Source organism: Microcaecilia unicolor, chromosome 12, assembly GCF_901765095.1.
Source record: "Microcaecilia unicolor chromosome 12, aMicUni1.1, whole genome shotgun sequence".
Classification (NCBI taxonomy): domain Eukaryota; kingdom Metazoa; phylum Chordata; class Amphibia; order Gymnophiona; family Siphonopidae; genus Microcaecilia; species Microcaecilia unicolor.
Genome location: NC_044042.1, coordinates 105,963,650 through 105,980,361, shown reverse-complemented (window position 1 = coordinate 105,980,361; position 16,712 = coordinate 105,963,650). Strand labels below are relative to the sequence as shown.

Sequence of the window (16,712 nt, the reverse complement as noted above, 5' to 3'; positions counted from 1 at the left end):
AGCAATGAATATGCATGAGATCTATTTGCATACAATGTGCGTGCAAACAGATCTCATACACATTCATTGCAAAAAAATGGGATTCAAAAATAAAAACTATTTTTATAAGCATCAAATAATTCTAGAACAATTTCCCAAGGACTATAATGAACGTTAACATTTTTTAGTGAACATACTCAGAAAACCCACGTAACCTTTAAGTAAATAATTTCTCTTATTGTAAGGTCACTGTTACCTCATTATTTAACTGCAAAAGCATGTGTTGAAAGCTCACAGTTTTTGAGGCAGGCTTGTTCCTGCACCCCTAGTAAGACTGTAGATTTTGATGTGTACTTTTTGATTTAAAACGAGTATTAGTTATTGATTATGATTTATTATTCAAGGTGTCCCCTGAAGAAGCTATTACAGCGAAACTTGGATCCAAATCATAAGTACATTACATAAGTATTGCCACACTGGGACAGACCAAAGGTCCATCAAGCCCAGCATCCTGCTTCCAATAGTGGCCAATCCAGGTTACAAATACCTGGCAAGATCCCAAAAAAGTTCAATACATTTTTTTTGTTACATTTGTACCCCGCGCTTTCCCACTAATGGCAGGCTCAATGCGGCTTACATATTGTATACAGGTACTTATTTGTACCTGGGGCAATGGAGGGTTAAGTGACTTGCCCAGAGTCACAAGGAGCTGCCTGTGCCTGAAGTGGGAATCAAACTCAGTTCCTCAGTTCCCCAGGACCAAAGCCCACCACCCTGCTACTTATCCCAAAAATAAGCAATGGATTTTCCCCAAGTCAATTTAATAAAGGTCTATGGACTTTTCCTACAGGAAGCTGTCCAGACCTTTTAAAACCCGACTAAGCTAACCACCTTTACCACATTCTCTAGCAACAAATTCCAGAGTTTAATTACACGTTGAGTGAAGAAAGATTTTCTCCAATTCGTATTAAATTTACTACTTTGTAGCTTCATCGCATGCCCCCTAGTCCTAGTATTTTTGGAGAGAGTAAACAAACGATTCACATCTACCCGTTCTACTCCACTCATTATTTTATAGACCTCTATCATATCTCCCCTCCTCAGGGTTCATTGGAGTGATAATGCACTGTGAGGCATGTTTACTAAGCTATGTATGCATGTATATGCATCCTACATGAGCCAATTTTCAACTACCACCCAGCTACTGCGTGGGCCAGGCGGTAATTTCATTTTTTAAGAGCATTTTCCAGCACGTGGTGTTAACTGGGCAGTAATTGGCATTGTAAACATGCTGACGATTACTGCCGGTTAACGCGTGAGACCTTACCGCTAAGTCAATGAGTGGCGGTAAGGTCATAGGCCCAAAATGGACGTGTGCCAATTTTAATTTTGCCGCACTTCCATTTTCAGCCAAAAAAAGGCCTTTTTTGCAGGTGCGATGAAAAATGGACCTGCGAGCCTCCAATACACGAGTCTACACCAGCGCAGGCTATTTTGCGGCGCACCTTAGTAAAAGGACCCCTGTATCTATCTTGTCACAGTGGAAGAAAGGTTATGGAAACATTCCTCTGGTTTCAACTTCAAAGATAAGTGTTCTTCCCTTTTTTTTTTTTTTAAAGGCAGTTTTTTGGACTTTGATTGTAGAACTGTGGACAGCGAACTGTGAACTTTGGACACTTATTCTTTTGCTATTAAATAATGAGGAAGTGCAGTGACAGTGGCCTTACAATAAGAGAAATTATTCACTTAAAGGTTACATGGATTTTGTGAGCACAGTCACTAAAAAGTTTTAAAGTTCATTATAAGAACACTAGCAGTTGAGCCCGTAAAAACGGGCTGGTATTGGGGTTTTCCTTCCTTCCCCGCGAGGTCGCCACCGCTACCGTTCCCCCCCCCCCCCCCCCCGGAGTCGCCGCCATCCCTCTATCCGGCCTGGGCCCTCTCTCTCTCCGCTACTAAACTTACACATCCATTCGCCGGAACGCAGCACGCACATCAGCTGAGCTGCCGTCAGCCCTTCCTTCTCTGCCTGTGTCCCGCCCTCCTGTGACGTAACGTCAGCGAGGGAGGGACACAGGCAGGCCGACGGCAGCTTAGCTGATGTGCGTGCTGCGTTCCGGCAAATGGATGTGTAAGTTTAGTAGCGGAGAGAGGGCCCGGGCCAGGTGTGTGTGTGTGTGTGTGGGGGGGGGGGGGAACGGTAGCGACGACCTCAGGTGGGCGGGTGGGGGGGGGAGCGGTATCAACCTCGGTGGCGCAGTTTCCCTCTCTGTCCCGCCCTCGTCATCACATATTGATGCGGGGGCGGGACAGAGAGGGAAGTTTCTACTGCGCATTTGCGAGTGAGTCGGTCACTCGCCGTTTATATGTTTGATAAGCACTGCCATACTGGGACAGACCGAAGGTCAATCAAGCCCAATATCCTGTTCCGAACAGTGGCCAGCCCAGGTCACAAGCACCCGGCAAGATCTCAGATCAGCAAAACATATTTTATGCTGCTTATCCTAGAATACGCAATGGGTTTTCCCAAGTCCATCTTAATAATGGCGTATGGTCTTTTTTTTTTTTAAGGAAATTAGCCAATCCTTTTTTAAACCCTGATAAGCTAACTGCTTTTACCATATTCTCTGGCAACGAATTCCAGAGTTTAAATATTCATTGAAGGGGTCTTTTACTAAAGATTAGCTTGAGTTATCTGCAGCAGGGCCCATAGGAATAAAATGGGACCTGCTACAGATAACTCCAGCAAACCTTTTTTAAAAGACCCCCTGAATGAAGAAATATTTTCTACAATTCATTTTAAATTTACTACTTAGTAGCTTCTTTACATGCCCCTATTTTTGGAAAGAATAAAACAAATGATTCACGTCTACCCGTTCAACTCCACTCATTATTTTATAGACCTCTATCTTATCTCCCCTCAGCCGTCTTTTCTCCAAGCTGAAGAGCCCTAGACGCTTCAGCCTTTCCTCATAGGGAAGTCGTCCCATCCCCTTTATCGTTTTCATTGCCCTTCTCTGTACCTTTTCTAATTCTCCTATATCTTTTTTGAGATGTAGTGACCAGAACTGCACAGAGTATTCGAGGTGTGGGAAATTGTTCTAGAATGTATATTCATTGGGGAAATCCTGAAAACCGGACAGGGTTGTGGATCTCAAGGACCAACATTGCGCACCTCTGCTCGAGGACAATGGACGCCTATAGTCACCACCAGCAAAGCTGGCAGCAGCCAAAACAGTGAGGGCCAGATGCATCAACCAAACGTTAAAAAAATAAGAAACGTAAAAGTGCTTAACGATTTTTTAAAAACGAGGAATGCACTACAAAAACACTCCAGAAATGTTCGGAGCGGTATTGCAAAGTAGGATGTATCACAGCATTGTTAAACCCGTCGTTAATCAGCGCCTAAAGCATGCGCAAAGCAGCCAAGCGTTATGCTGGCTGCTCTGCGCATGCCACAAAGGCCCAGCTGTCAAAAAAAAAAAACCCCACAAACACGTGTGTTTCGGGAGGGGGCAAAGGCGCTCGTCATGAGCGTCCTGTATGGACGCATTGCCACCCCCGCTGCTCCCCGCTTCCCCCCCCCCCCCCCCCCCCCGCACGAAAAAAACTCCAATTTTAGCAGCCCCAGCCCCGGGCCGGCCCTCCTCCCTTCCTGTGTATTCTCCCACACTAGCTCCGCCTCCTGCCATGCTCTGGTCCCGTGCCCCACCCCCGCCGCCCCCCCTTTGGTCGTGGCTGCCTCTCCCCCCTCCAACAACCCCCCCCCTTTGCCTTACCGGCCCGTGCAGCGCCTGTCACCTCTGTCAGAGGAGGGCGGGCCCAGGAAGAAAGAAGGGACGTCTGAGGAGGCCTTCTGAATCGCCAATGAGCTGTTCTTGCCCATGCAGCAGAGGTGACAGGCGCTGCACGGGCCGGTAAGGCAAAGGGGGGGGGGGGGTTGTTGGAGGGGGGAGAGGCAGCCACGACCAAAGGGGGGGCGGCGGGGGTGGGGCACGGGACCAGAGCATGGCAGGAGGCGGAGCTAGTGTGGGAGAATACACAGGAAGGGAGGAGGGCCGGCCCGGGGCTGCTAAAATTGGAGTTTTTTCGTGCGGGGGGGGGGGGCAAGGCGTCCATACAGGACGCTCATGACGAGCGCCCTTGCCCCCTCCCGATCCTTTTTTTTTTCTTTTTTGGTGCTGAGGGAGAGGGGAGCAGCGGCGACCTGGGGTGTCAATAAAAGACGCCCCTGACGCGTTTTCGCCCCCCCCCCAGTTATTTTTTTAAAATGGATTTTGTAAACTTCTAGCAGACAGACAGCCCTAATGAGAGGTACAGACTCTCCTTAGATTTCACGGTGTTTTCCTGTGTTAAACGAATCGGAAAAGGTTAGTGCATGTCATTTCAATGGGATTTGTAGAAGAATTGCTCATCTGCATTCAGTTTTCGTTAGCTGCTACTGTCCTCGGAAAATAGGCTTTAGTGCATGGAAAGGATAGGAAATTCTTCCTTAAGGGCTCATTTAAGGATGAAAAACGTTTAGTGCATCTGGGCCTGAGAGATTTCTTGCAGGCCTGGAGCTAAATGCAAAGCAGGATAATGAGGGAGTCTGAGTGGGCAGGGGGTGCCTGTTGCAGTACATTCAGGGCCTCTATGAGCACAGACACAGAACTGGTATCTGCTGGGCTCCTATCCATCTGTAAGCAAGGCACTGCCCCTGGAAGGCAGGGCGGGGCAGATGCATCTGCTGGGCTGGTGCAGGACTGCATCATGGCCATTCCACCTTAAACAAGCATCGATTCATGCCAGTCTAAATACAGATACCCATCAGAAGCACAGGAACCTGGAAACAGGCCTGCCAGAGAGAGATAATGAATTGATTATTTGAAGCAGGGATGCTGTTAAAGGCAGGTCCCAGCCTTCTTTCCATTCCCAGTCCCCTGCTGGGCCCTGTGGACTCCTAAAAGAAATCACAGGAATAAAACCCCAACAACAACAACACAGACCAGTCTGGGAAAGTAAGTGACTTGGAGAATAACCACAGGGAAGCCCCTCATGCCTAAACACCCCTCAAATGGCCAACATAAGGACGTGGGTTTTTTATTATATGATAACTGGAATACAAGCTGCATTGCCCAATGAATGGAACTCACTGACAAACGACAATGACACCATCAACTGAAAGAGCCTAAATACAATCCTCACGACAAAACTGAGACAAAAACAACAACCAATAATAAAAAAGCCAAGACAGAACAACAATCAACAAGCCCACAAACTTAAAACAAACAAACCATGCAGACAATTACAAACTGTTAAACATACTAAAATTAATCACGGTAGATATGCCTCCATTCCCATAGGATATATAAATGCAAGATTGGCAGTAAACAAAAGAGCATTGCTGAGAGATTGGATAGAAATGGACCAACTAGGTTTACTGCTCATAACACCTCGAACATGACCTATGCCCTCTGGGATACAAAACGAAGCTCCACCCCCTTCTTTTTGGTTCTGTTGATGTGTATTATCAACAGAACCAAAAAGAAGGGAGGTGGAGCTTCAATAATTTACTAACCCACTTTCACCCTAGAGCCTGTTGCTAAACACATATCCTCAGCAATTGAAATTATGGCATGCAAAATCACCGACACAACACTAGAGGGTCAATTATGTTTCATACTGTTTTATCAACCCCCAGGAAGCTGGACAAATGTCTGAGACGATTTCCTGGACTTTGTATCAAACACTTGCACAAACCCAGTGGCGTAGCAGGGGGGGCTGCCACCCGGGGCGGGGCGGTTTGCCGTCACACCCCCCCCCCCCCCGGGTGCAGCACGATGACATCCCCCTCCCCCCTCCCGACCAGCTCCTGCACCCTACCTTTAAAAAGAATATCGGAATCCGAGGCGAGGCGCAGCGCCTCGTGCCAGCCCTGCACGTAAAAGAAATGTGGACCGTCGGGCCTTCCCTCGCTCTATCTGTCCCGCCCTTGCGGAAATAGGAAGTTGCGTCAGCGAAGGACGGGACAGATAGAGCGAGGGAAGGCCCGACGGTCCACATTTCTTTTACGTGCAGGGCAGGCGCGAGGCGCTGCACCTTGCCTCAGATTCCGATATTCCTTTTAAAGGTAGGGTGCGGGAGCTGGTCGATGCACCGAGGGGGGGAGCTGGCAGGGAGCACCCCCCCTGAGCTGACACCCGGGGCGGACCGCCCCTCCCGCCCCCCCTTGCTACGCCACTGCACAAACCAACAAAATATCCTTCTAATAGAAGATATCAATCTGCACTTGGACAAACAGAAACCCTCCAGAACCCTAAACCAATGGAACTTCACAACAGCACAAGACACCTCATCTCACACAAAAAGCCACCTATTGGACCTACTAGCTCACAGGTTCCCAGCAAACAACAATCATACATTAGAAAACCACAAATGGGAAGAAGTGTGATGGCCAGACCACAGCAAGCTCACTTTTATATTAAAATGGAAAACGAACGGAAAGAACAGAAAATCAAATCCGCTACATACATTCGCATCCAGAGGGAAGGTGGACGACTACACCCGCTGGACAACGAACATAGCAACCTAGCACCAAATGACAATCCACTTTATGAGAAATTGGGATGAAACAAGCGAAAATACACTAACAAAATAGCACCACTTAAAACGAAAACAAGAAATAAAAAACAACCAAGACCCTGGTTTAATGACGAGCTACTACACATGAAAAAAACTATGCAGGAAACTAAAATGAACATGGGCCAAAAACAAAACAGAAATAAACAACGGTGTATGGAGAAAAGCTATAAGAACATATAAACACAACACAAAGAAAGCCAACGAAGAATACCTGAAGTGGTGAACTGGATTAGGAACTGGTTGATGGACAGAAGCCAGAGGGTGGTGGTGAATGGAATTCGCTCGGAGGGAAAGGTGAGTAGTGGTGTGCCTCAAGGATCGGTGCTGGGGCCGATTCTGTTCAATATATTTGTGAGTGACATTGCCAAAGAGTTAGAAGGTAAAGTTTGCCTATTTACGGATGATACTAAGATCTGTAACAGAGTGGACACCACGGAGGGAGTGGAAAACATGAAAAAGGACCTACGGAAACTAGAAGAATGGTCTAAGGTTTGGCAATTAAAATTCAATGCGAAGAAATGCAAAGTGATGCACTTAGGGAATAGAAATCCACGGGAGACGTATGTGTTAGGCGGGGAGATTCTGATAGGTACGGGCGGAGAGAGGGATCTGAGGATTTGAAGGCGACGAAACAGTGTGACAAGGCGGTGGCCGTAGCTAGAAGGTTGTTAGGCTGTATAGAGAGAGGTGTGACCAGCAGAAGAAAGGGGGTGTTGATGCCCCTGTATAAGTCGTTGGTGAGGCCCCACCTGGAGTATTGTGTTCAGTTTTGGAGGCCGTATCTTGTTAAGGATGTAAAAAGAATTGAAGCGGTGCAAAGAAAAGCTACGAGAATGGTATGGGATTTGCGTTACAAGACGTACTGTATGAGGAGAGACTTGCTGAACTAAACATGTATACTCTGGAGGAAAGGCGAAACAGGGGTGATATGATACAGACATTCAAATATTTGAAAGGTATTAATCCGCAAACGACCCTTTTCCGGAGATGGGAAGATGGTAGAACGAGAGGACATGAAATGAGATTGAAGGGGGGCAGACTCAAGAAAAATGTCAGGAAGTATTTTTTCACAGAGAGAGTAGTGGATGCTTGGAATGCCCTCCCACGGGAGGGTGGTGGAAATGAAAACGGTAACGGAATTCAAACATGCGTGGGATAAGCATAAAGGAATCCTGTGCCGAAGGAATGGATCCTCAGGAGCTTAGTCAGGATCGGGAGGCGGGGCTAGTGGTTGGGAGGCGGGGATAGTGCTGGACAGACTTGTACGGTCTGTGCCAGGGCCGGTGGTGGGCAGCGGGACTGGTGGTTGGGAGGCGGGGATAGTGCTGGACAGACTTGTACGGTCTGTGCCGGAGCCGGGGTTGGGAGGCGGGGCTGGTGGTTGGGAGGTGGGGATGGTGCTGGGCAGACTTGTGGGGTCTGTGCCGGAGCCGGTGGTTGGGAGGAGGGGCGGGAGGTTGGGAGGCGGGGATAGTGCTGGGCAGACTTATACGGTCTGTGCCCTGATGAGCACAGGTACAAATCAAAGTAGGGTATACACAAAAAGCAGCAAATATGAGTTATCTTGTTGGGCAGACTGGATGGACTGTGCAGGTCTTTTTCTGCCGTCATCTACTATGTTATATGTTACTATATCAGAATCCAGAACAGAATAACACACAAAAAAAATTTTGAATTCACGAACAATCTACTGAAATCCCAGGACATACTGGCATCAACTGAAACACCACCTACTGCAGACGAACTCTCACAATATTTCGAACAAAAAACAATAAAGACAAGATGCGTCACATCAGGCATCCATCACAGACTTCTTACAAGAATACGAAACCAACGACACCCACGTCACGAGAGACAGAATCTGGTCCTCATTTGAACCACCCAAACTAAGCACAACAAAGGCACTACTGACAAAATATGCAAATGCCCCAACAAAACCCACCAGAATGGTTCATCGAATACGTCACGAAACACATCACATACATGTTATCAAAAGGACAAGTCCCAAAAGATAAAGACGAAATAGTTGTTACGTTCCTCACCTGGTTCCAGGCCTGCGCGGCCGATTCGCCGGCGAGGTGCGGTCCGGCTGAGATAGCCGGCTATTATGGATGTGGTTTCTCCAGGATGGGTCTGCTTCTGTTTCCTGTTTCTGGCAGCCGTCATCTTGGTTGGATCAAGGACAGCAGCCATCTTGGCTAGCTCAGGAGGGGGCAGCCATCTTGGAGTAACGAGATCAGGAAGGAAGCCCATATTTGGACGTAGGCACCTCTGCTGATGGGGGCAGCCATCTTGAATCAGCTGCACATGCTTGAGCCTAATTCCTCCACTACTTAAGGCCCTGCCTTCAGTCCTTCATTGCTTCAGCCTCAATTGTGTTTGAGATCCATGCTGGTGCTCCTTGCTTTCAGTTCCAGTGTTCGAGACCTCAGCTTGTTTCCCCGGACCTCGGCTTGTTTTGCTGCCTGCCTTGACCTTGGACTATTTTTGACTGCTCTTTGCCCTATGGATTACCTGGCTTTTGGACTGTGTCTGTTTGCCTGCCTGTCTGGTCAGTGGTCATGCAACCCTGCCTGTTCCAGAAGTCCTGGTGGCTGCCCGAACCTGGGGGCTCAACTCCCAGGGAACGGCGGTTGCTCCCCAGGTGAAGCTAGGGGTTGTCTGGCTGCCTGACCGAGTGCGGTGTCACTCCATCCTAGCCGTGCTCAGTTGGGGCACAAGGGCTCACATTTCTCCAGTCATAGCAATAGTACTCACTCCAATCCCCAGGAGCACAATTAGCAAGATTAGTGATCTCACAAACTACAGACCAATGGCCTCAATAACACTTCTGACCATAATTATAGAGGGTCTGGTAGCACAACAACTAATGGAATACATGATAAAATTCCCAATCCTCCATAAATCCCAATCAGGATTCAGACCACAACTCAGTACCAAACCAGTCACAACCACTCTGATAACGAAGTTCAGAAACCCAATAAGCCAAGGTCAGAATATATTATTACTTCAATTCGACATGTCACGTGCATTCAATGTAGTAGACCACGCAACACTAATGGCCATGCTTGATTACATGGGCATCAACGGCATAGTTGCTGCATGGTTCAATGGCTTCCTAAAAACCAGATCCTACATTTTAAAGATGTCCAACCAGATATCAGCCTCTTAGATCTCCGAGTGTGGGGTACCACAAGGTTCTCCATTATCACCAACATTGTTCAATGTAATGATGGCTCCACTCAGAAAATAATGGAACAAATGGATTTCAACCCATTCATATACGCAGATGATGTCACTACTTACATTCCTTCTAACAACAGTGTCACAGAAATACTGGACAAAGGTAAAAGAGGTCTGGACCTCATGGAAAACTGGGCAGCAACATTTAAACTCAAAGTGAAAGAGACAAAATAAAATTCCTGGTTCTATCAAGCCTGTACAACCCCACACCGTAACAAGACTTCACAATTAACCATCAAACACACCAAATCGAAACACAACTAAAAATACTGGGAATCCTTCTTCACAAACACCTATCACTGGACAGTCAAATATCAGCAGCAGTAACAACAAAATGCTTCAGAACACAATGGACACTGAGAAGGATCAGAGACTATTTTCCTAGACAATCTTGCTGGATAATAGTTCAAATGATGATACTATCACAACTAGACTACTGTAATGCAGCATACGTAGAGTGCAAGCAAAACACACTGAAATTGCTGCAAAGTCCAAAACATGGCAGCAAGACTAATATTTAAAAAGAAGAGTGGAGGAGTGGCCTAGTGGTTAGGGTGGTGGACTCTGGTCCTGGGGAACTGAGTTCCATTCCCACTTCAGGCACAGGCAGCTCCTTGTGACTCTGGGCAAGTCACTTAACCCTCCATTGCCCCATGTAAGCCGCATTGAGCCTGCCATGAGTGGGAAAGCGCAGGGTACAAATGTAACAAAACTAAAATAGATACTATTGGAGATTCTACATGGAATGTTGCTATTCCACTAGCAACATTCCATGTAGAAGGCTGCGCAGGCTTCTGTTTCTGTGAGTCTGACGTCTTGCACGTACGTGCAGGACGTCAGACTCACAGAAGCAGAAGCCTGCACCCGCGGCCACATTGGTGATCTGCAAGGGCTGACTTCTACATGGAATGTTGCTAGTGGAATAGCAACATTCCATGTAGAATCTCAAATAGTAGCAACAGTGGAGGAGTGGCCTAGTGGTTAGGGTGGTGGACCTTGGTCCTGGGGAACTGAGGAACTGAGTTGGATTCCCACTTCAGGCACAGGCAGCTCCTTGTGACTCTGAGCAAGTCACTTAACCTTCCATTGCCCCACAGCCTGCCATGAGTGGGAAAGCGCAGGGTACAAATGTAAGAAAAATAAAATAGATACTATTGGAGATTCTACATGGAATGTTGCTACTATTGGAGATTCTACATGGAATGTTGAGATTCTGTTGCTACTATTGGATATTCTACATGGAATATTGCTACTATTAGAGATTCCACTAGCAACATTCCATGTAGAAGGCTGCGCAGGCTTCTGTTTCTGTGAGTCTGGCGTCCTGCACATACGTGCAGGACGTCAGACTCACAGAAGCAGAAGCCTGCGCGGCCACATTGGTGATCTGCAAGGGCCGACTTCTACATGGAATGTTGCTAGTGGAATAGCAACATTCCATGTAGAACCTCAAATAGTAGCAACAGTGGAGGAGTGGCCTTTAGGGTGGTGGACTTTGGTCCTGAGGAACTGAGTTCAATTCCCACTTCAGGCACAGGCAGCTCCTTGTGACTCTGGGCAAGTCACTTAACCCTCCATTGCCCCATGTAAGCCGCATTGAGCCTGCCATGAGTGGGAAAGCACAGGGTACAAATGTAAGAAAAATAAAATAGATACTATTGGAGATTCTACATGGAATGTTGCTACTATTGGAGATTCTACATGGAATGTTGAGATTCTGTTGCTACTATTGGATATTCTACATGGAATATTGCTACTATTAGAGATTCCACTAGCAACATTCCATGTAGAAGGCTGCGCAGGCTTCTGTTTCTGTGAGTCTGGCGTCCTGCACATACGTGCAGGACGTCAGACTCACAGAAGCAGAAGCAGAAGCCTGCGCGGCCACATTGGTGATCTGCAAGGGCCGACTTCTACATGGAATGTTGCTAGTGGAATAGCAACATTCCATGTAGAACCTCAAATAGTAGCAACAGTGGAGGAGTGGCCTTTAGGGTGGTGGACTTTGGTCCTGAGGAACTGAGTTCAATTCCCACTTCAGGCACAGGCAGCTCCTTGTGACTCTGGGCAAGTCACTTAACCCTCCATTGCCCCATGTAAGCCGCATTGAGCCTGCCATGAGTGGGAAAGCACGGGGTACAAATGTAACAAAAATAAAAAGAAATATGAAAGAGCTACTCCACTGCTCATAATACTATACTGGCTGCCAATCAAGGCAAGACTAATCTTCAAAGCTAGCACCATCACCTATAAGATATTATTTGGTATGTCTCCTGAATATATGCAAGATATGATCTAACTATCCCCAAGAAACACAAGCCCAGAAACCAGAACTTACCTACTTGACCACCTACCCAATTGCAGAAACATAACTTATAAAACTATCTACTTGGTTGGATTTAATTAACTGGGTTCCAAGTGGTGGAACTCAATACCAAAGATCATGAGAAGCATCAGCAATTATCTTCAGTTCAGAAAAGAACGGAAAACATACCTTTTCAAAAAATTCTACAATTAACTAAAAAGGCCATCGTCCTTTCTGCTTCACAATTGAAAACCATCATGTAATTTTCAACCAAAACATAAACTGTACACCATCTTTGTAATTTTGAACCAGAATGTAAATTGTAAGCCACTTTGAACCGAAACCTGTTTTTGGAGAACAGTGGGATACAGAATGCAAAATAAAATTATAGGACCTGCAGCATTGATTTCAACAGACAGAATCAAGGAGGTTTAATGACAGGAGAAGGTATGAGCCTATCTCGCCCATTATCTGGGCTGAAGTCAGTGGGCGGAGCTTACCGCCATATTGGACAGAACAAAGCGATTGCTATCGCTATTGAAAACAATAGCAAACATGAGGTAAAAAATAAAGACATATAGCACAGAACTGAAATCCATTATACAGCATTGCAAATAACAAAGCAAGCTCTGGAGCACTGACAAATATATTTTGAATATAACCCTCCCCTCCTTCACTGACCCCTTGAAAACTCCCCAACACCCTCCCCCCCCCACCCCCCACCCCCCATTCCCTTCTAACAGAGAGAATGCAAAATCTGGGAGGTTTAATAAAACCTCAGGTTTGCTATTATTTTGAATAGGAATTGTTTGTTCTGACCAAAATGGTGGCTGCATGGGGGAGATGGGGGCATGGCTTCAACTTTTTGACGTCATGCCATCTCCCGTCATTAAACCTCCTTAGAAAGAATCATGGACTACAAATGCTACACTGCTTTGGGATATAAGTTTAAAACCAAGACCTGCCAAAAAGTCTCCCTCCTAGAATGGGTAACTTGACAGCCCTACTCTGATTCTCGGCATCACCAAAGCCATTGCCTTTGGCAGGAACAAGACAGCACTTCTATCAGGGCATTACTTTCCTTCAGTTGTCCTAGCCCCATCCATTCATGCTAGCTTTGTCTCAATATCTTTCCCTCACCCTCCTTATCAACATTTTCAGGCCTTTATCAACTGCAGCTGCTTATGACAAAGCTCATAAGGCTTCTGGCTATGAGCCAGCTAGCCAGGGATTCTGCTACCCTTGGGGTAAGGGCTAAGTGGGCATATTGGGCACAGCAGGTTAGCAGAGCGGGAGAGAGGGGGTTATACAGAGACAAGGCTGAATTATAAATAGTGTGAGTGGGGGGGATTTGAGGGATAGAGCTAGGACCCAGCCGTCCCAGCCTCTCCTAGTCTCTTGGCAGCAAGCTGTCCGTGTCAATCAAACTGCCCCACAGTCCCTCCAAGGCCAAGAGGAAAGATGGCAGCAAACAGGGTGTGGACCGTTTTCCTGACAGGCAAGTGCCCTCATTTCAAAGGTTGGGGTTATTTTGCCTGGGGCTACAGCAGTGTCAGGGCATAGCTTCAAGGGTCGTCCGGTGACTCTTCCCTCCCCCCTTAGGCTGTGAAAGCTAGAATCAGAGCCCAGGCTGCTCTGTCCTGTCAAAGTGATATGCTTATCAGTGACTCAAAAGTCTGTCCCTGTTTCTTAGTCTTTATTATGGCTCTTTATGTGTCTTTCTCTTGCTCTCTCTCATTCTCTGTTTTTGTTTCTCTCTTCTGCCTTCCTGAAAGTCACATACTGACAAATTAGAGCCACGGGTTAAATTTGGCTCTGACCCTGGCAGTGCTTTAGGCTTCTTTCAGTGGCTTGTTTGGAGACAGATTCCCTTCCCCGCCACACATACCAGAGCTAAAAATGTCTGAAAAATCTATAGCTACCAACTTACCCTATTCCAGTAAGAACATCGCAGGCCAGTTCTGGTTTGGAACTTATTATCCCAAAGCAGTATTTATTTATTACATTTGTATCCCACCTCTTTGCAGGCTCAATGTGGCTTACAATTCGTCATGGATACTGAAATAGAAGAGAGTATACATTTGGTTTTACAGAGTGTTTTGGGTTACATGAAGATGAAATACATGATAGTGTAAGAGCAGAAGGCGTTATAAGATAATGCTGGATGTATTAAGGTTGTACAGTTACATGTGTTGATCATTGTGATATATCTTGTCAAAGAGATAAGTTTTCAATACTTTACGGAAGTTGGTCAATTCATAGACCGTTTTCAGGTGACGTGGCAACACGTTCCAGAACTGCGTACTCATGTAGGAGAAGGTAGATGACTACTACTACTACTACTACTACTATTTAGCATTTCTATAGCACTACAAGGCGTACGCAGCGCTGCACAAACATAGAAGAAAGACAGTCCCTGCTCAAAGAGCTTACAATCTAATAGGCAAAAAATAAATAAAGTAAGCAAATCAAATCAATTAATGTGTACAGGAAGGAGGAGAGGAGGGTAGGTGGAGGCGAGTGGTTACAAGTGGTTACGAGTCAAAAGCAATGTTAAAGAGGTGGGCTTTCAGTCTAGATTTAAAGGTGGCCAAGGTTGGGGCAAGACGTAGGGGCTCAGGAAGTTTATTCCAGGCGTAGGGTGCAGCGAGACAGAAGGCGCGAAGTCTGGAGTTGGCAGTAGTGGAGAAGGGAACAGATAAGAAGGATTTATCCATGGAGCGGAGTGCACGGGAAGGGGTGTAGGGAAGGACGAGTGTGGAGAGATACTGGGGAGTAGCAGAGTGAGTACATTTATAGGTTAGTAGTAGAAGTTTGAACAGGATGTGAAAACGGATAGGGAGCCAGTGAAGGGACTTGAGGAGAGGGGTAGTATGAGTAAAGCGACCCTGGCGGAAGACGAGACGTGCAGCAGAGTTTTGAACCGACTGGAGAGGGGAGAGGTGACTAAGTGGGAGGCCAACAAGAAGCAGATTGCAGTAGTCTAAACGAAAGGTGACAAGGGTGTGGATGAGGGTTTTGGTAGAGTGCTCGGAAAGAAAGGGGCGGATTTTACGGATGTTGTAAAGAAAGAAACGACGGGTCTTGGCAATCTGCTGGATATGAGCAGAGAAGGAGAGAGAAGAGTCAAAGATGGGTGCATTAGTTTGTATTTCAGGCCTTTGCACTTAGGAGGATGAAGACTGAGGAATGTGTGAGAAGATTTTTTTGCGTTCCTGGGTGGTAGGTCTATTAGGTCCGACATGTAAGCTGGGGCGTCACCATGGATGATTTTATGGACTAGGGTGCAAAGTTTGAATGTGATCCGTTCCTTAAGTTTCCATCTGCATAGAGAGTTTAGGTGGTTTACTATATTTACATGACCTTTCCCTCTGCCATCTTGTTTATTCTGGGGGTGACTTTCCGAAATCCCCTGTTTCTTTTTGTCACCCCCACCCTCTAGTTTAAATGTCTAGAAACATATTGTCTGAATTTCTCCCCAAGGATCCTTTTTCCCATCACAGAAAGATGTAGCCCATCATTACAGTACAGCCTGTTATTTTTCCACGTATTACACAGTAACATAGTAGATGACGGCAGAAAAAGACCTGCACGGTCCATTCTGTCTGCCCAACAAGACAAACATATGTGTAAACCTTACCTTGTTCAGGGCACAGACCATACAAGTCTGCCCAGCAGTACTTCCCGCCTCCCAACCACCAGTCCCGCCTCCCAGCACCGGCTCTGGCACAGACCGTATAAGTCTGCCCTCCACTATCCTCGCCTCCCAACCACCAACCCCTCTTCCCCCCACCTGCTCCGCCACCCAATTTCGGCTAAGCTTCTGAGGATCCATTCCTTCTGCACAGGATTCCTTTATGCATATCCCACGCATGTTTGAATTCCGTTACCGTTTTCATCTCCACCACCTCCCGCGGGAGGGCATTCCAAGCATCCACCACCCTCTCTGTGAAAAAATACTTCCTGACATCTTTCCTGAGTCTGCCCCCCTTCAATATCATTTCATGTCCTCTCGTTCTACCGCCTTCCCATCTCCGGAAAAGATTCGTTTGCGGATTAATACCTTTCAAATATTTGAACGTCTATCGTATCACCCCTGTTCCTCCTTTCCTCCAGGGTATACATGTTCAGGTCCGCAAGTCTCTCCTCATACGTCTTGGAACGCAAATCCCATACCATTCTCGTAGCTTTTCTCTGCACCGCTTCCATTTTTTTAACATCCTTTACAAGGTACGGCCTCCAAAACTGAACACAATACTCCAGGTGGGGCCTGACCAACGACTTGTACAGGGGCATCAACACTGCCTTTCTTCTGCTGATCACACCTTTCTCTATACAGCCTATGATCCTATGTATTTAAAACCTTCTTCTTTACAGCCAGTGTAGTTTTTCACGTAGAGGTTTCGCGCTTTCGTATGGGATTGTAGTCCATGATTCTGTCCAATGAAATCAGTCCCATAATGCCACATAATGGGGTTATCAGAAATCCAGGACTGGCTACAGTGTCCCTACTGGAACTGGTAAATTGACAGCTATGAAAATCGGTTGCAAAACTGCCAAG

The 16,712-nt window shown here is 46.6% G+C and overlaps 1 protein-coding gene across 1 annotated transcript in view; it reads left to right on the top strand.

Moving 5' to 3' along the window:
• Window positions 1-13,588: 13,588 nt before the first annotated feature.
• SGCA (sarcoglycan alpha) overlaps window positions 13,589-16,712 on the top strand; it is a 46,022-nt gene continuing 42,898 nt past the window's right edge. The window contains exon 1 of the mRNA XM_030220948.1: window positions 13,589-13,649. Within this exon, the coding sequence (XP_030076808.1) occupies window positions 13,613-13,649 (37 nt within the window). The 5' untranslated portion in view covers window positions 13,589-13,612. The remainder of the gene's footprint in view (window positions 13,650-16,712) is intronic.